Below are 20,467 nucleotides of genomic sequence, written 5' to 3'. Positions count from 1 at the left end.
GACTTCTCCCCCAACCCGCACCCCCACCCCAATCCTGGTTAATAGATAAATGTCTACTGGGGAGGCTTAGAATGTGACCTTACACTATAACATCAGACTTAGGCAAAAAGGGAGAAGAGACCCAGTAATGGAGAGGAAAGACCCAGGAGAGGGCAGGAAAGCTCTGTATGGCACAGGGTTTATATCACTTCTAAACTAATTAGATGGGGTTACATTTTCTGCCCCAAATTGAGAGTTTTTAGACTCCTGACTTTCAACACCCTCTCCCACTATGAACCTGCACCTTATAAAGGCGACATAGCTAGGAAGAAGTGTCAAACATTACAGAGGAAAAGTATGAGGTCAGAGTTCATATGTAAACATGAAATCTCCACATGCTTTTTAATTCATGAAGGTACAATATAGTTCCTTTTTCTTATTCTCTTCTCCCAATTTCTTCTTTTCTAAACTTTTCTCAATAACATTGACTCAAAAAGTCATAACTGTCAGAACAGAAATATTTAAAGGGTATACAAATATAGATTTATGTTAAAAATGTATCCTTCTGCTCTTGAACAAGCCAGGTGTTACTTGGTCCTATGGCTTGGAAGAGAGTGGGTCACCTGGAACTCATCCTCCGAATGAACCTAGCATCACAGAACCCCATTTATGTCACCAAGACCCTACAAATTAAAACCTTGCAAGCAAGTTGTGGCTAAATGGATACATTAAATATTTCAACAAATAAAACAGTGATGTTGACCAAATATCTTCTAAAGATATAAAATGCCAGAACCACCCATCACAAACAAACTCATTCAAATACTAGAGTTCAGGAATATATATATATATTTGTGCATATCATTCCATGGAATATATACAGTCAACAGACAATTCTGATACTTGGACAGGGTTGAAAACTACCAGCATCTATCAACACTTTTCAGGGTATAATTGCACTTTAGTAAAATGGAATCCCTGGATAGAGATAGTTTTGAACAATGTTATAGTTGAGGAAATGCATAAGTACAATCTTATCTCATTTCGCCAGCCTGCCAGGGATTTATAACTTGACAGTAGTGAGCTGCAGGCATTTGGGAACACCACTCCTGGTCTGGGGCTTCTCTCGCTGCTGGCTGATTTATCTCCTTCCCATCTAATTCTTCAATGCATTTCTCTTTTTCAGTCAACTAATCTTTACTTTGGTATGACCTATGTTCTAATTATTCATTTTTCCTGTCATTCCCATTGGTGTGTTTTTGGTTCCATAACATACGTCTACTGTGTCTCTCCCTATTTTCCTCATTTCCTCCCCTTACCCTTTTAAGAAAATGTTCTTACTTTTCCCTCTTTATTTGATTTTATTCTTTCCATTTTGGCTGCACTGCATGTCTTGCAGGATCTCAGTTTCCCATCCAGGGATTGACCCTGGGTGATGGCAGTCAAAGCGTCAAATCCTAACCACCCTGCAAAAGTTGTTGGCACTTGCACTTTCTGGGCCTGTTGTCCTTGTGTGGGCTTTCTCCTCTAAATATTCTTAACACATTTTGACCTACTGAAGAAAATGCCATTTGGACAAGCAAGTTTCTAATATTATCCTTTCTTAAACAATTGTTTCAAAATTTTTATAAACACATTTGTAGTTAAATTTAATTTTTAAAATTCCATGGAATACTTTCTTACTCACACACACAAAGCACAAAGAAAGGATTTTGCATTTGTTTAGTGGTGGAAACTGTGAACCCAAAAGTACACAAAGGAAAGATCTTTATTACACCTATGTTTAAAATAGATGTTTTCTTACACACTGAGTGAAGCTCCATTGGCATTATCCAAGTTTCTTGCTGACTGTTTTACGAAAATGCCATTGTGGTCACTCTGTTTAGAGAATAAAATCTGGGCTAGTTCATGGACTTGCAGAGTAAGGTTAACTGACAGGACTTTCACTGAAGCTTATACAAGTATTGGTATTATGCTCAGCCCCCCACCAAATGCACTGAAAATAGCAAAATTCTATTTTAGAATCTTTGGGTCAAAAGCCAGAATTTGATTTTTTTTTTTTTTTTAATAACAATACTTTCTACCCAAACCTGGTGAAGAAATGATTCACATGTGCTTCAAGGCTACCCAAATTGTGATACTCCCTGAATGATAAAGAGAATAAACAGAAATGTGAATTGATAGTTAGAATTTTGTATGTGAAAAGAAGATAAATTTCCCAAGTATTTATGAGAAATTATAGAAAATTGAGATTTTATAACTCGTTATTTAAAAAAATTAAGAGGCCACAGTTAACAAATGTGTTAATGTGAAGAGTAGAATGTTTCTTGAAATTTTGGCCTGTGTGAAAAAAACATTCTGAAATGTTAAAACTGGTCCTCTCCTCACTCTGGAAATATCCAAGGTATGGTCACTAGGCATCAGAATGGTTACTTAAAGTAGTATCATGAAAAAATGCAATGGCATCAACCACATGTTTTCTTGACTCAGAGAGAGATATTGTGTATTGGTTAGGAATGTGCCTCTGAGCCAGGCTAAAAAAACTCAGCATGATAGTTTTCCAGCTGTGTAACCTTCAGCAAGTTAACTAACCTCTCTGTGCCTTGGTTTCCACACAATCAAACAAGGGTAACAGAATAACCAGAGCTTACATGTCACAGCATTCTTCAGAGGAATTAAATTAACATTTAGAACAAGGCCTGGCATCTAGTAAGTACTCAATAACTATTAGCTAAAAAAAAACCAAAAAATTACTTTCAGGAAATATTCGTGCTAAAGACGACTTTACTGAGAATACAATTTTATCCAGCCAAGAAGTAGATGCTATAGAAGCATCTGCTTAAGGCAGAATATATGTATCCCTCATACATATGAGTAAACACATTAGAGAATTATCCAGAAACAGAATATGTGAGATACCAGTATGCATTCTAGGCCAAGTAATAAATGCATGCAGGATGTCAGGGCAACTGAGGATTTTTAGTAAAATAGTCAAAGAGATAATTTAATACTGTATTAAAAGCTACATATTAATCACTTGTTCAAAAATGTGGAGGAAAAAATGATGACCCAAAGTCAATAGAAATTAAAATTAGAGATATCTGTAAATATCCTCAATGGTTAAAGTCATGCATTTAAAAATTCTAGTCATGATTAGAATGTGTAGCTTAGAAGAACCTTGCAGCATTTCAGAGTAAGGCTTTTGTTTTTTAATGTGTGTGTGTATGTACCTGAAGAATGAATCAAGTACACAGCACTCTAAGGCTATATTATTATAACACAAGACCAAGTTTTGCCTGTGCCTCCCAGCAGGGCTTAGCCAACTGCTGGCAGGTGGCCTCAAAGATCACCAGATTTGTTTGTTTTCCTTCTGTTCTTTTCCCAGTTCAGGCAGCTCAACAGCGCCCTGTGATTGCAGCAATGCAAATACCCGGTGAATAGTTTCATCTTTGCCTTCTCAAAATTTCAGGGGCTTTTCTCCAAAAGTGATCCTAAGTGGCCCACTCTCGTCTTTTGTGTTTTCCTTTCCTCTGAAGACTTCGCCCTACTCCTCCCACCTCACTCCCCACCCGCCCGCCTCACTCACTATAGTCATAAAACCACTGTGACATTTTTGGCATTGGCCACCAGATGACGCCCTTCTCCTTACTACCAAACTTGTAAGTAGTTTTTTTGCCATAGGTAAAATAAAATAGATAATTTAAAAGTTGGTATCTGATTTAGAAAGGCAGAGGAACCAGAGATTAAATTGCCAACATCTGCTGGATCATAGAAAAAGCAAGAGAATTTCAGAAAACAATCACTTCTGCTTCATTGACTATGCTAAAGGTTTTACTGTGTAAATCACAACAAACTGGAAAATTTTTAAAGACATGGGATACTAGACCACCATATCTACTTCTTGAGAAACCTGTATGCAGGCCAAGAAGCAACAGTTAGAACCAGACATGGAACAGCAAACTGGTTCCAAATTGGGAAAGGAGTATGTCAAGGCTGTATATCATCACACTGCTTATTTAACTTATATGCAGAGTACATCGTGCAATATGCCGGGCTGGATGAAGTACAAGCTGGAATCAAGATTGCCAGGAGACATATCAATAACCTCAGATATGCAGATGACACCACCCTTATGGCAGAAAGCGAAGAGGAACTAGAGAGCCTCTTGATGAAAGTGAAAGAGGAGAGTGAAAAAGCTGGCTTAAAACTCAACATTAAGAAAAGTAAGATCATGGCATCCAGTCCCATCACTTCATGGCAAATATATGGGTAAACAATGGAAACAGTGACACTTTCTTCTCTTGGGTTCCAAAATCACTGCAGATGGTGACTGCAGCTATGAAATAAAAGACACTTGCTGCCTGGAAGAAAAGCTATAACCAACCAAGACAGCAAAATAAAAAGCAGAGACGTTACTTTGCTGACCAAAGCGCATCTAGTCAAATATGTGGTTTGCCAGTAGTCATGTGTGGATGTGAGTTGGACCATAAAGAAAGCTGAGCGCCGGAGAATTGATGTTTTTGAACTGTGGTGTTGGAGAAGACTCTTGAGAGTCCCTTGGGCTGCAAGGAGATCAAACCAGTCAATCCTAAAGGACATAAATTCTGAATATTCATTGGAAGTGCTGATGCTGAAGCTGAAACTCCAACACTGGTCACCTGATGTGAAGAACTGACTCATTCAAGATTGAAGGCAGGAGGAGAAGGGGACGACAGAGGATGAGATGGTTGGATGGCATCACCAACTCAATGGACATGAGTTTGAGCTAGCTCGCAGTGTTGGTGATGGACTGGAAAGCCTGGTGTGCTGCAGTCTATGGAGTCGCAGTCAGACACGACTGAGCAAGTGAACTGAACTAAACTGATCTGACATTTCAAATGTAGCTGATTTTAAGAATTGATGAACAAGGCCAGAAAAATTAAGCTAAGAAACACTACAAGAAAATGGAAATTTTATAATTGTGGTTATTTAAAAAAATTAACAGGCTACAGTTAACAAATGTGTTACTGTGAAGAGTAGAATGTTTCTTGAAATTTTGGCATGTGTGAAACAAAAAGAACATAAACTGTTGCCTAATTAATTTTAGTATATCCTTAGTAAGGTAGGAAACAGTATGAGCAAGGAAGATTTTTGGCAGTCTGCTTTGGGTATGGGAGGATATTTAAGGAGAAAGAATTTGTCGGTGTGCTTCCATGGTGGTTTGGAGGTAAAATGACCAATGTGTTACAGTTTAGGTGATATGTCTCTAGGGTAAAGAAAAACAATTAATTCAGCTACAATAGTTTAATGAAAATAAAACATTAAAAAAATTAAAAGCAGTACAGTGATGGTGGTGGTTTAGTTGCTAAGTCATGTCAGATTCTTTCGACCCCATGGACTCTAGCCTGCCAGGCTCCTCTGTCTGTGGGGTTCTCCAGGCAAGAATACTGGAGTAGGTTGCCATTTCCTTCTCCAGGGGATCTTCCCAACCTAGGAATCAAACCTAGGTCTCCTGCAGTGCAGGCAGATTCTTTACCCACTGAGCTATGAGGGAAGGTCCATGACCCCTTAGAAGCAGCATAAATGTCCCCAAAATAATGTAATGATGAAGCTGATTAAGTGGATACATAAGATGGACAAATGCATCAGGAAAATCATGCACAATGAATTATGCATTTATTAAAATCTATGCATTTGATAATTTTATGTATTTTAATATAGCAATAATACTGAGAAGAAATATACAAACTGTTAATAGTGTTAGCTTTGGCTAATGGAAGGATAGTTTCAACTCATTTTAAACTTTTCTATTGTAAGCAAAAATTATATGTACTTTTATCCACTTAACTTTCATAACCAGAAAAAAAGAAAAGTTTAAAATAAGTAGTTGAGATCTTTGTGCCCAAATTTAGTACCTACTAAACAAAGTTTTGTGCTGTATTTGGTCTGAGGCATCTGCCCTCCAACCTCCAAGACAGAGCCTTGAACATAGTTATGCCACCAGTTGTACATAGCAGCATGAAATAAACATGAGTTATCTGGTGTGTGTATATATATATATATATTTTTTTTTTTCTATTTTTCCAGCTTTAATATGAGAGTGGTTGCCCTGGTTTATGGAGGAAAATGCCTACACCCTAGTGGCCCTGATTGGAGCAGGACTCTGTGAGGTCCAACACAGAACCTCCCAATCTCAATCCCATGAGTGCTGCCAGATAGAGCTGGCCAGTATGGCAATGGAGAAGTTAGCGGTCACAGTCCAGGGTTCTTCCCTTGGGAACTTTGAGAGGAAGCATGGCCGAGATTGTTTTCTGCTGTTTTTCCCTGTACTTGAATCAAAGTTGCTGAGAATACAGACAATGAGACAAGAGAAGAGCCATCTCCGCAGTCATCTCCTTCTTTCCCCACTTAGTCCAAGTATCTAATCATCTGAATGCAGGAGCAAGGAGCTGGATCAAAGAGCCAGCCTGACTGAGTTTGACACCTATCTCTGTCCCTGGCAAGCTATGAGATACTCTATATTAAACTTCACTTTCTTCATCTTAAAAAAGGGGGGGGGATAATAGTACTGATGTCAAAGAACTATTGTAAGAACTATATGATATAATGCATGTAAATGGGCACTCAGAGAACTAAGACTGGCACCACATAAGAGTTTTTTAAATGTCAGTCACCTTATCATTATCATCATCATCTTAATTATTGTTTTCATTATCAGAACAAGGAGATGGTGTGAGTGGAGATCAAATCCTGTGCTACTTCAAGTCTGGCATACAGAAGAGGTATTGCAAAAGTACAGGTGTCATCAATCTAAGGAATCCCACATGGCATCTTTGCTCAAATTAGAAAAAGATACCCTTCCCCAAGACACTTCTCACCCATTTTAGAGAAGACTATCCTACTAGGCACAAACATCCAGGAAAGGATGCCTCTTCTGGAAAATGTACCTCCATGGGCTGTGCAGGGCACAGCCTTCACGGCTGTACAACAGTCCAGATCTCCTTCTGACGGAAGAGACCGCAGGGCTTGGTGACAAGTGAGTTCTCAATAACAGAGGGAGGGTTAAAAGGAAACTTGAATGGGTCCAGGAATTGCCTGGATCTGTGTGCCAAATTCTGATAGGGGTATTAGAGTGTATGACCTAAGGAGAAGGTTCAAAGCTATTCTCAGAGGTTTAAAGGAATCACGAGCACCCCCCTCCCCCAGATTTAAGGAACCTTGTTCCACAGTTAGGAGATGAGATGATGTAGGTGTATGAAGTCTGAGGTGATGCAGGAAATCAACGTAGGTTCTAAATGTAGCCAGAGATTCAGGAAAGCCGCTTCTGGGGCAGAAGTCACAGCTGGGGCCCTTTAACAAGCAGGAACTCAGAAACCTAGACGGTGAAATTTTTGAGAAGGAAGAAGGAAGGCTAAGAGCAGATAGTTCCTGAGACAGTTCCCATTTCTTAGCTCCAATCGTCCTGAGCATGAAGAACGCCATAAGGGCACGTGCGCCCTGAGTCTTGAGTTCTGTCTCTGCCCCACAAGGGTCTGCAGGCTGCCCTTCATTCACATTCGGCTAAGGCATAGTTGACAGCGGCTCCTCCTGCAAAGACATGTCCAGGAAACAGGCGTCAGAGACTTCGGATCCTCCCCTGCCTGCTCATCCACTCGTCTCAACTCTGACCACCCTCTTTCCAAGGAACCCCTGGATTTCAGGCACCATAATCTCGCATCTGCAAATGCTGAGTCTCCTTGCCTAACTGGTCTCCTTGCCTCCTATCTCACTTCCTAACAACTCACTCTCCATACCATAGAGATTGGGTCCCCCTTTGCTGATTTAAATCCCTGCACGGACCCTCTCCGCCCCCACCCCCATAACAACCCAAAGGCCCCTAAGGCTCTGCAGGAGCTGGCTTCTGTCTATCCCTTTTCCCCCTGCACCATAGATGTCCAGGAAGGAGAAATGCAGACTGATAAGTATGTAAAGTCAAGGGTCAAATTGATGATAATTTCTCACTCCCCAGCATGTGTCACTCTCTCCCACATGCACGGCTGCTTCACCTGCACAGAGCTCCCCTCGTCCTCAACCTCACCTAAAGAAATCCTACTTCTTCAAGATCCAGAAGCTATCCTTGATCCCCAGAGAATGTGGTCCTCCCTTCCCTTGACCCTACCAAGAGCATTTGCTTCATAGGAGCTTCAGGGGTCTTTAACTGGATTTACTTGTTTCATGGATTTCACTTCCTACTAGACTTGGGTTCTGAGAATAGCAATGGTGACTTAACCTCAGAGAACCTGCACTACCTTAAACAGCCCCTTGCCAAATAATAGGCACTCGACAGATGTGTGTTGAGTTAGGAGCTTTCATTCTAAGGGAAATCAGATTGGGAAATCAGCAGAAAATTCCCGCTCCCAGGGAGGTGCCAGGGTTCCCAAAGGAAAAAAGAAGAGAGGGCCTCTCCTGGATGCCAAATCCTATTTGCCTCCACCTGCCACACTTCCTGCAGGAAGATGAGAGTGTCCTGGGCGCTGTGGTGCTAAGAGGTTTCCTCCTGCTTCCTACTCACTCGAAGACTGCCGTCTCTTTAAGATTCTGAACAAAATTCCAATAAGGAAGATGATGACGCAAACAGCAATCCCACTGAGTATTCCAGTGACCAGGGTGCCAGACAGTGAGGGCTCTAAAACAGCAAAAGCAAATGAAAGCCCATGATGCTGCCCCCAGCCCAGAGCAGACCCTCCCCTGACTGCCCTGTTGACAACCCCCAGCCCACCCACACCAGGTTTTCCCAGCCCCTGCCTCTCATCCATACCCCAGGTGGCAGTGAGGGGCTGATCCAGGCCTGGGTGCTCCACTTGGCAGCTGTATCTCTGCTCTTCCCCAGGGAGCACGGCCAAGGCCACCCAGGCCTGGTAGGTCCCATCCCCATTGGGCAACACATCCTCTGGCTTAACGTCCTTGGCATCCAGGGGCTGCTTGTCCTTCAGCCACCTTATGGTGATGTTCTGGGGGTAGAAGTTCAGAGCCCGACACCGAAGAGTGGTCAGTGCAGAGGTCACGTGATGAGTCACCGTCACCAAAGGAGGTGCTGGACAGGAAGAAGGGAGGATCTGGAGAGGGACTCTTCCTACCCATGCCAGGAAGACCAGAACTTTCACTTCCTTTCTTTACCACTTTCACTTCCCTTTCTTTACAACTTTCACTTCCCTTTCTCTACAGGTTGAAGCAGTCACCCTGTGCAGACAGAGCAGGCTGTAGGAAAGACACACCACCATTTCATGTCCTAAAATACATGATTCAGTTCTGATGTGGTGCCAGTCACAGTCATAGCAGCCTGTTCTCCAGTCCCACATGGAAATATGCACACCTGTTGTCCATGTGCTATGTTCTTTGTTAATACTTTAAGTTGAATCAAATGAAACTGCCCCTTGTGTGTGTGTGCGTGTTAAGTCACTTCAGTGTTGTCTGACTCTTTGGGACCCTATGGACTGTAGCCCACCAGTCTCCTCTGTCCATGGGATTCTCCAGGGAAGAATACTGGAGTGGGTTGCCATGCCCTCCTCCAGGGGATCTTCCCAGCCCAGGGACTGAACCCATGTCTCTTATATCTCCTGTATTGGCAAGTGGATTCTTTACCACCAGCACCATTTGGGAAGCCTGAAACTGCCCCTTATGAAGATCAAAACTGATTGAATATGTACTCTTGGTAATTTCACCTGGTTCAACCTGAGAAGTATTCTTGTAGGAAGGGGTCTTGTCATATAGTCAGCCTTCGTGACTACTAGTATGGTCTGTGAAAGTAACTTTGACCCCTCAAGGTTGTGCTACTCTGACTGATTGCCTCATTAGGTAATTTCTTGCCTTGGTATTCATTCATATGAAAATTGGCATCTCTGAATCCCTAAAAGTTATAAATGGGAATAGGGTTCTTGGTTAAATCGAGAGAAAAATCACAGTTACTTTTTCTTTAGCTATGCGCATGGAAAAAAATTAAAATCATGACTCACAGCTAGATGATACATCTCAACTGTAAGGGGGAAACCTCGAGGTGGAAAACTCAGGCCTCAGTACCTTCCCAGAGAGTCATACAACATCGGCCATCTCTGAAACCCCAGCTGGGGATCCCGTACCCTGCAATCCCATCCACTCCATCACGAGAGGGCCAGAGAGTGCTCCCACCATACCTTGCTGCTCCAGAGGCACTCTCCCCAGCTCCAGCAAATGCAACAGCTGCTCAGGGCAATCCCGATCCAGGTAGGCCCTGTTCTGCTTGGCCCGAATCTTGTTCACTTCCCACTCCAGCTTGGTGATCTGGGCCCTGGGCTCTGCTGCTCTCCAATCCAGTGTCTCAGGCCGGAATTCAAGATGGTCCTGCCCATCATACCCGTACTTCCAGAACCCCCTGGTGCTGTTGTCCTCTTGCAGCTCGCAGCCCAGGATCACCTGCAGGGTGTGGGACTCTGGCAAGGCCCCCAGCTTCGTTACTGAAACCAAAGGAGCAGGTCCCCGTTTCTGCCACTGTGTGTATGTTAGTCGCTCAGTCGTGTCTGACTCTTTGCGACGACCCTATGGACTGTAGCCTGCCAGGCTCCTGTGTCCATGGGATTCTCCAGGCAAGAATACTGGAGTGGGCTGCCATTTCCTTCTCCAGGAGATCTTCCCAGCCCAGGAATCAAACCCAGGTCTTACATTGCAGGTGGATTCTTTACTGTCTGGGCTACCAGGGAAGCCCTTACAGGGATTACAGGAACCATTACAGGGACTGAACAACTTCAGGAAGCAAACACTTGCCCTTTTATCTGCCCCCCAGGACCTCAAATAGCCAGGATCTCAAACCTCCCTCAAGATGCATCTGTGAAGCAGGGATACACGCCGCCCACCTTGGGAAGGTGAGACCCGCTCTCCACGCACCCTTGCTCTGGTTGTGGTTGTCCATGATGGTCCAGAAGTCCACGATGAACATGTGGTCCCAGCCTTTCAGGTTCTGACTCAGCTGCAGCCACAGCTGGCTGCTGGCCCTGCCCCAGAGCCACGGGACGCGCCGCTCTGCACGGCGACTCTCATGATCATAGGACACGAACAGCTGGTCGTCCACATAGCCCAAAGCCTCAAACAGGGGTAGCCCAAGGTCTGGCTTGGAGGCGCCCATGAAGAGGAAGCGCAGGGAGTGTGACCCTGGGGGGAGGGCGACAGGCCGCATAGGAGACTGGGAGTCTGCACACGATCAGAATCTATTCAAACTAGTTGTGTCTGGTCCCCCTGCGAAAGTGGGTGGTGCCCTCCCTCCCCATGACCCTTTTTCCCCATGACCCTCCTTGTGCCATGTGAGGTGCCACCCCCTTGCAGCCCCCAGCCTCTGACCCAGAACTCACAATTCCAGCAGCCTCCCCTTGGGGACAACAGATTCTAGAAAATCCCAAGATGTGTCTAGCTAGGGCAGGTGAGCTCTGGAGTTGATGCTCAGACCCAATTAGATCCAAGTCCAGAGGAATAATTGTCTGGTTTTTATCACTACTTACATCTCTAAACCCTTTCCTCTACAGACAGACCTCATTTTTTTTTTTTTTTTTTTGCCCTTTGAACCTAATGTGTTTTTTTTTTTTACAAATTGGTGTTTGGCAACCCCATGTCAAGCAGGTCTATCGGTACCACTTTTCCAACAGCCTTTGCTCACTTTTATATCTCTGTGTCATATTTTGGTAATTCTCACAAGATTCCTCACTTTTTCATTATTGTTCTGTTTGTTATGGTGATCTGTGATCAGTGATCTTTGGTGTTACTATTATAAAAAGATTTTGACTCTCTGAAGGTTCAGATGATGGATAACATTTTTTAGCAATACTTTTTTTAAAAGTTAAGGTACATATGTTTTTTTTAAGACAATACAGTTGTACATTTAACAGCATACAGTGTAGTAAACACAACTTGGGCAGGTACTGGGAAACCAAAAACTTTGAGTTGTTTTCTTATGATGTTCCCTTTATTGTGGTTGTCTGAAACTGAACCCACAACATCTCTGAGGTCTGCCTATAAATGTTTGCTGTTAAATGCTGGAAGATGTGCTGATAAATAGCTCAGGGTATCTTTCAGCATCAAAACAGTTCCAAATCAAATGCAAATGTGAAAAAACTGCCAGAAAGCCCAAGAGGACAGGCCTCTGGGCAGGTGTGAGTTTTCTTATGCATTCCCTTTATTCTATTTTTTTTTTTTTTTTTGTTGGGGGGGGGGTCCCTTAATTCTAGATGGGGGAGTTCAGTGTGTATCCACAATGCCTAGAACAGTGTCTGGCATGTAGTAGATGCTTAATACATACCTGTTGGATGACTAAATGCCGACTTCTAGATTTCGACCTCTGACCCAGAACTCTAGATTCTTACTCTCCAACTCTGCCTATATACCACCAGTTGGATGACTCATTGGAATTTCAAACTTGAACAAGTCTAAAACCAGGCTCTTGGTTGCCCCCAAACTGTTCTTTCTTCTACCTTCACCACCTTGGAAATGACACCACTGATCCCCCTGTTGCTGAGGCTGATAAAATAAAGATAAAATAATAATAGAGCCACCTTGACTTTTCTCTATCATATGATCCTTTATAGATCCCTCAGCAACTTCCTTTAAAATAAATCCAGAATAGAATCATTTCTCACCACCACCTCCACTCCCACCTGGCCCAGTCTATCATCTCTTGCCTGTCTGTTTCGTCCTTTTTTTTTTTCATCACTGCTCCCTTCATTCTGCTTTCCATAGAGCAGCCAGAGCGATCTTTTCAACAGGTATTCTTGATCACATCACTCCTGGTTTGGAGTCCATACTGCAACCTGTGAGGCCCTAAGGGATTCGCTCATGGCTCCTTTGCTGAACCCATCACCTGTCTAGGCCTCTGGAGCCCTTGCTATTTCTTCAATCAGGACATTTATTTTCTTACGGACATCTGGCAATGCCTGGGACATTTTTGGTTGTCACGACTGGGGAGTGTACTAACATCCAGCGGGTAAAGGACAGTGACTCTGCTAAATGACCTACAGTACATATGACGGTCCCCACAACAAAAGATGTCGATGAGTGCTGACGTTGCAAATCCTTGCCAGGTCCCCCTAGCCTGTCCGGGAAGCGCTGCTCCCAATGAGCATCAAACTTACTTCAGGTCTCTGCTCAAACCCAGCCGAGGAGAGTGGCCTACCCTGACCTCCTTGCTTCACAGGTTACCCATTACCTGATACTCTCTAGCCCTTTGTGTATTGTCATCCCCATCTACTCGAAAGCAAAGCATCAGAGGACTCGGCTCCCTGCTCTTGATATACTTGTAGTCAGTGAAGACTTTCCTTCATCAGATTTTATGATTTAACCTCTAATGCAGAGTAACTTTTAGGAAACGCAACTATGAAGGGCCCTGGGTAACACTGAACAAAGTTACTGGTGAGCAAGTCTTATTTTGTTCTCATCATCTATAAAGTGTGGATACACATACGACCTAACCTCCAAGTGTGGTTCTGTCGATGTATAAAGCATCCAGAGCTGTGCCAGACAACAGTGAGGGCAAACACTGTCAGCCAAGATTACAACCGTGGTACTTCATGTCAGAAAACCAGACTGTCTGAATTCTTTGTAACCTGGGGAAAGGATTTAACCTGAAGTTTTTAACCACTAGCGCAATCAAGATATGAATAGTTCCTACCACCCAATGCCTGAGTAGAGTCAAGCAAGATCACAGATAGGAAGGTGATTTAAAACTGAGGTCTTTACTCACAGGCTAACTATCATCTCTTTGGCCTCCTTTATATACAGTACTATTAACATTGCAAATTAACAACTCCGGGCTGAAAAGAACTGTGAGATTCAGTTCAAAAGTTCAAAAATATCAGGCAGGTTACTTTTCCAGGCAAAAGAACAATCCCCAAGCGTAAGGCCCCTGGCCGACCTCTCTCAAGAACCTCCCATCCTCAGTCCGTGCCAGTGGTTCGGAAATGGAAACCCGGCGGCCTTCACTGTGTGTTCACTGAGCCCTGCCTCCCAGCCTTGGAGCCCCCGGGCGTGGAAACACCGGAGGGGGCACTCCGGCCAAGGTCGCCCTTGGTGAGAATTTCCTGTTTGGGGCGTGATCGGGGGTGAAAGGACACAATCGACAGTGCGGGCGTGCTAAGTCGCTTAGGTTAACAGTAGAAACAAGAAAACCGAGATTGGAGGCCAAGGACCCCTAATCCTAGCTCGACCTCAATGAGAGATTTCTATTCTCAAAGCGTTCAAACTGGGAGAAGGAGTGGATGGTTCCGAGCGCCACGCGTGGCAGCGAGGACGGGGAGTGGGCGGGGAGTGAGGGGTCAAGGTCTTGGGACGGGAGGTCCCCTAACCCCATCGACACCCCCAGTGGCCCGCATGCCCCCCGGGAGAAGCTGGTGGAGGGCACCGCGGGCAGGGCTGAGCAGTCCTTCGGAGTTTAGCGAACTCCCCAGCGCTAAGAAAAGCTAGTTTCGATTTTGCCTCCCCCGCCGCGCCCCTCTCCGGCCCGCAGCCCCGGGACTCACGCGGCGGTCGCCCCTGCGTGGCCGCCGTCCGCAGGAGGATCAAGAGCAGAAGCGCTGGCCGGGCTCGCGGGCCCATTTTCCCGGCTCGGACCGCGCGTCCCGGCGCTTTTCAGCCGCTTGGGTAGGGCGGGGAAACGGGGATGATCCAAGAAGTCACCCTGGAGCCATTGCCGAGGCTCCGGGGATCCCAGATGAAACTTCCTGGCCAGTGGGATCCTTTTCCGGGCTGCTGCTGAAAAGAAATGGGTCTCCTGCGCTTGATCTCTCTCTCCTGCAACCCAGAGTACCTGCTTGGGAAACACTCGGTCACACAGCTGTGTCTCTGGTTTTTTAAATCCCGAGAGGATGCTGATTGAGGAGAATATATTTAACGATTTTCTGATCTAAATATTTACCATTTAAATATTGAATAACTTGAATATTCAGGTACACATTTTCAAAATTTTTAAGTTCAACTTGCCAATCTTGATATTCAACTTACGAATATTTTTTGCATAAAAACTTCATTTTATTCTTTGATCAGAATTTAGTTAAATCATAACCTTAACAGATTAGATCCTTTCTATTGAAGTTTCTTTCATAGCTTTTATAGTTACATTTCATGAACTACTGCTCATTGGAATCATTTGGAGCATCGTAAAACCTATAGATGTTCTCCTATAGCCCTGGGACACCCATTTAATTTCTGTTCAATGCCACTAGGGCACTGGGATTTTAAACAACCCCTTCCCCCACTCCGACACAACAAAGTTTGAAAACTACTGTCTTAGACTTTTCAAAAGGATATTAAAAAATATTTAAGAAAAAGGATTTCCCTAAAATCTTTAAATGTCTAGTAAATACAGTCATACCTTTAAAAGCATGTATGCAAATTTTTGCTATCCAAGAAAAAATTCAAACTTGGAAATTTTGAAAAGTATAGAGATATGAAATAGGGTGGAGAAAATGTTGAACACTGATGATGAGTACATGGGGGGGTTGACTGTACAATTACTTTTTTTTTCATAGGTGACAGCTTTATGGACATAAAATTCACTTACATACAATTCATCCATTTAAAGTTTATAGAGGTGAGCAACCATACCACAATCAATTTAGGACATTTTTCATCCCCTCCACAAAGAAACTTTTTAGTACCTTTTAGGCATCATCTCCAAATTCCACCATCCCCCTAACCAGTCTCTAACCTACTGTTAAAAAACAAAATTCATCACAGTAAATTTTTAAAATCGAATTGACTTTATTGAATGATTCATGAGTCAGGCAGCATACCATCTAGTAAATAGAGGAGAACTCCAAAGAGCTACAGAAAAGGAAAAATGTATCTTTACTATGGCCTTATTCTGGCTTCTCTGAACCTCAATCTGCATATCTGTGAAATGGGGATAATAAACTCTGATCACAAAATGATACTCTACATGAATGAAATTTTACAGCTTTTAATAAATAATGACACTCCTAGAGGGTAATAATAACAGACCTGACAGATTAGGAACACACTGTTTTGGTTTAGAGTGCCATCAGAATGAATGACATAGCATAATGAAGTGTATCATTTGCAAAGAGTTTGAGGCCAATGCAATGACTATTTTTGTCAATTGTTATCTTTCAGCTCTTTGAAGAGCCTTAGAGACTTTAAGGGAGAAAATGTCCTGTATATTTAATATCTACAAATGAAAACTGTCCATATGTATTGTTTTCATTACCGATGAGAAAAACAACAAGTCTACTCTTGCTCACTTTAGTAGTTTTTGTAAACTACCCTATTATATCTTATTTCTGATGAGTATATGTGTATGCCTTCAGGGCACATAACTTATAATCAATCTGCAAGGCAAAGTTATATTGCAAGCCACTTCAACTCTCTGTCTCAATTTTCTTGTTTTGTAAAGAGGTGGTGATAATAGTTGCTTCATAAAATGATACTTAGAATTAAGTTTAAGAAACCCCCAAGTTGATAAATGAACCCCTCAACAAAGTGCCCGGCAAATAATCACAGCTAAATCACATTTATTATTATTACCTTTCCAAATATAATATTAATATCATCAATGACTTTTTTTTTACCTGAGGATGCTGCTCCCTACCAGGTAACAGATCAGTATTCACTTGCAGATTGTCTATATTGTGGTTAGTGGTTATTTCACAGTTAAAATAATTTTAAAAGATAAAACATATGCAGTCTCTTTAGGTCTCTGGATTCTGGGGACTTCTCTTAGGTCATGCTACACAGCATGTGGAATCTTAGGTTCCCGACCTGGGATGCAACTCATGCCCCTTGCACTGCAAGTGTAGAGTCCTAACCACTGGACAGACTGGAAGTCCCTGGGGTTCTTGTGCCTAATTTGCTGCTCACATTTAGGACACAATTAAAGTGGCTTCTCCCCAAGGTTTCTACTCCCATGATAGGGTAAAATTAGCCATTTCCTCCATTTGTCTCTACTCTGCACTATACCAACAGATGTAAAACCTTTCTGTCCATTCTCTTCTATATTTTTCCTTTTATTCTAAATGGTATGCACTATGGGGGTAGTTATGTGTGCTTTTCCTCCTTAGTAACTGTTTAAAAAAGTGATTGAATCAACCACTTGTTTCTAGTCTGTTTGATAATCCTCTTTATAGAGTATTGACTGCAAAGGTCCTATTGGTCAGCCTACTGCTTGACCACTCAAGGGTACTTAGTCCACTCTCACAGCCTCTCAACACAGTCACTGTCATTTGTAGGTAATAATCATTTCTGTCCATGAAGAGACTGTGTAAGAATGAGTTTGAAATATTCTGAGTAATATGTCAACCCAAATTAATGATCGATGACTTAGCCAGGCAGCCAGGAGCATCAGCTGTCCATCAAGGGCAGTGTGCGTTTGGAGCGTCATCTAGTGTCTATTGGCGTCAGTGACATCCTACATTGTAAATGCCTTTGGGCAAAGGTTCGAGGCCAGAGCAAACTCATTTATTAAAGTTTTAATTGGACTTTTATACAACTTACACTTTAGTGCAGTCCACTTCTTGTGGCTTGGTTTGGCGCATGTGTGTTACAGTGAAGGTACTGGGTTGATCTTAAGCACATCGCTAAGTCATAAGGCCTCCACATAATTTTATCCTTATTAGTACATAGTGTAATAAATTTGTTATTACAATTATTATTATCACCATCATTGTCATAATTGATACCCCTTAACCAGGAGAGTTCCAGTGTTACTATCGTCGCACAATAGTCTTTGTTTTTGTTTTGTTTTTTTCTGTCATCCTCCTCACTGGTCATTTTTACTTTAAAAATAGAAAGAAAAGTAATTTAGCATTTTTAAAATTGCTTTTATAAGGGTCTATGTTTAACTTCTAGCCTCAAGTAAAATTGATTGTTTCCTCCTTTTCATGTCCACTCTGACCTTTACCACATCTGACATATTCCATATCTTTTTTGGGGGTCTCCAGCAGCCAAATTCCACCCTAAGGGTAGAGCCTGTCTTATTTATTTTCTTATTCCCCAAATCCAGATAGGATTATTGATTCCTTCCTTATTCTTGCCTGCCTGTAGACCTGCTGAAGTCTTGGGACTAACCAGTGGTATCAAGATGATCATTTGTCAAGAAAAAGAGGAATAAAAATTTCTGTTCACTGAAAGAGACAGAAAGCTGTTATCACTGACTGATTGACTTCTCTTGCTCAGCCTTGTCTGATTTTTTGCGACCCCCCATGGACTAGCCCACCTTCCATGGACAGAGAATTTTCCAGGCAAGAATACTGGGGTGGGTTGCCATTTCCGTCTCCAAGGATTCTTTCCTACTTAGGGATTGAACCTTGGTCTCCTGGCAGGTGAATTCTTTACTACTGTCATCTGGAAAGCCCAAATTTATCAGAAGTTAATGATTACATAAGGGACTGGGGGAAATGTAACATACCAGTTACCAAATTAAGCTTTGGTTGGTTTGGATTGCCATCTAGTGTCCATCAGAACAGACAGCACGATGTATTGTAAACACTTGATTCTGCCCAAAAGGTATGATATTCATGCAGAATTAGTTGCAGTGGTGAAAATGTTTTCTACCTAAAACTTATTAAACAGACTAGTAAATAATTAATAGTTGTCTGTGTATTTTAATTTTATGCACTTTGTAATAGAAAATCAAAGGTCTTTGACTTTAGTTCAATTGATATTTGTGTGTGTGAATGTGTGTGTGTGTTCAGGGTACACGAGTTATAATCAGTCTGCAGGTCTGTCCTGGGAGAAATCTGAATTCTCAATTTCTATTTCCTTATTGGTGAAGCAATAATAATTGTAATGGTAGTCATAGGATGGTTCTGAAGACAGAATGAAAATAGTGCATATGCCTGGTGCATAGAAAGTGTTCAGTTAACTGTTATTTTACTAGTATTATTGACACTTTTAAACAAACAGTGCAGAATGGTGCTATGTTGGGTTTATAAGAATGTATGGATAACTTTTAAAAGAATTTTTTTGATATATGTATATAAAAATTTTTGTACTCACAACAAGGCAGCAATCTTCTTAGAACTATATAAACATTAACTCATCAATTCTCATAGCAACCTATAAAACAGGTACTATTATTGCCACTTTAGAGATGAGAAAACTGAGGCATAGAGGAGTTAATAAACTTATGTAATGGCAATATTGAATTTGAACTCTGGCATTCCAGTATTGAGCTAGTCCTTTTGATAAATATATTATGCTACCTCTGTATTTTTCCTGAAATATTTTATAAAATTAAAAGGAAAATATAAAAGTGCTACTACATTAACCATGAGAAGTATAAGAAATCTATGTATTAACTGAAAAATTCGCTCAGTTGTGTCTGACTTGTTGTGACCCCATGGACTGTAGCCCACCAGGCTCCTCTGTCCATGGGATTCTCCAGGCAAGAATACTGGAGTGGGTAGCCATTCCCTTCTCCAGGGAATCTTCCTGACATGGGACTCAAACCTGGATCTTCTGCATCCCAGGCAGATTCTTTACTATCTGAGCCTCCAGGGAAGCCCAACAAATTCTTAGATAATATAATTCTGTAAGAATTTGGTTCCATCCAGAAGTCTTAACTTAAAGAAGGTCTAGGTAAGTTCAGTAGTAAAAACTGAAGGGGGTTGATACCTTGGTCCCTCTTCAGTACTGACAACTTGCAGTTCTCCCTGACAGCTCTGCCTGCCTGCCTGACCTTGAAAGTATGCACACACTTAAGATGGGAAATGCAGCTAGGAGTAAGTGTGTGTGTCATCATAACTTTTCCTCTTGAGTTCTGAGCAAGGAATGAGCTCCAAGAACATCAACTCAGTGGGGTAGATTCTGAGTGGCTGTGTTGATCCTGCTTTATGTTCTTCCCTATCACTCCCCAGCACACATCCCCCTTCTCCGATGGGCAAGCTAGCTTCTCTTCTTATTGCAATTTCATCTTGAGGTATTCTTTGGGTTAGTTCCTAGGTCCAGTGACCTTTTAGAAGCTACCCCAGGGAAGTTTACATAACTGGAAAGACAGAACCAACTTGTTGGACTTGGTCTATTCTTATCCACTTGTCCAAATTAAGGTGCGTATCAACTATCTCAAGGTCACCTCAAAACAGGAGGCTCCCATGGGATAAGGATGTAATGGAAATAAAAATCAAATAAGAGGCTACTCTGTGCTCAGCCAGTCCCGGAAATTGTATGTGCATTATCGAATTTAACCCCCACTACATTCCTGGGACAAGGGGGTGGTGGAGGAGTGTTACAGAGGACGAAATGAAAGTGGGGAAAACCTGAGGACTTGGCAGGATCACCAAGTTCGTGAACGGGGGAACTGGTATTGAAAAGAAGTGTGTGCGCCCCAAAGCTGCTGTCTTTCCCGCTGCTGTCTTTCCCTCTGCTCTCTTGCATTAACAATTTGACTGTGTTCTTCACCTTCAGGCAGCCTTACAAGTCTCAGGTTAGCCTGGGGCTGCCAGGATTTTGAATGCGGTAGAGAATGAGGAACTTTTTTTGAGTTGACCTACTACTACACATAATA

The 20,467-nt window shown here is 42.5% G+C and overlaps 1 protein-coding gene and 1 long non-coding RNA gene across 2 annotated transcripts; one reads left to right on the top strand and one right to left on the bottom strand.

The window, feature by feature from the left end:
- Positions 1-810: 810 nt before the first annotated feature.
- HFE (homeostatic iron regulator) lies at positions 811-14,769 on the bottom strand. The gene is made up of 6 exons (XM_020886628.2): positions 14,469-14,769; positions 10,855-11,118; positions 10,128-10,427; positions 8,756-9,031; positions 8,510-8,623; positions 811-7,545 (listed from the first exon to the last, which is right to left on the bottom strand). Exons 1-6 carry the CDS (start codon positions 14,542-14,544, stop codon positions 7,505-7,507), a joined length of 1,071 nt encoding a protein of 356 aa, XP_020742287.2. The 5' UTR covers positions 14,545-14,769; the 3' UTR covers positions 811-7,504.
- LOC139031406 (uncharacterized) lies at positions 13,742-18,550 on the top strand. The gene is made up of 2 exons (XR_011483864.1): positions 13,742-14,019; positions 18,007-18,550. It is a non-coding gene; the product is annotated as an uncharacterized lncRNA (long non-coding RNA).
- Positions 18,551-20,467: the final 1,917 nt, after the last annotated feature.

Source organism: Odocoileus virginianus, chromosome 27, assembly GCF_023699985.2.
Source record: "Odocoileus virginianus isolate 20LAN1187 ecotype Illinois chromosome 27, Ovbor_1.2, whole genome shotgun sequence".
Classification (NCBI taxonomy): Eukaryota; Metazoa; Chordata; class Mammalia; order Artiodactyla; family Cervidae; genus Odocoileus; species Odocoileus virginianus.
This window is presented reverse-complemented; position numbering and strand designations above follow the sequence as displayed.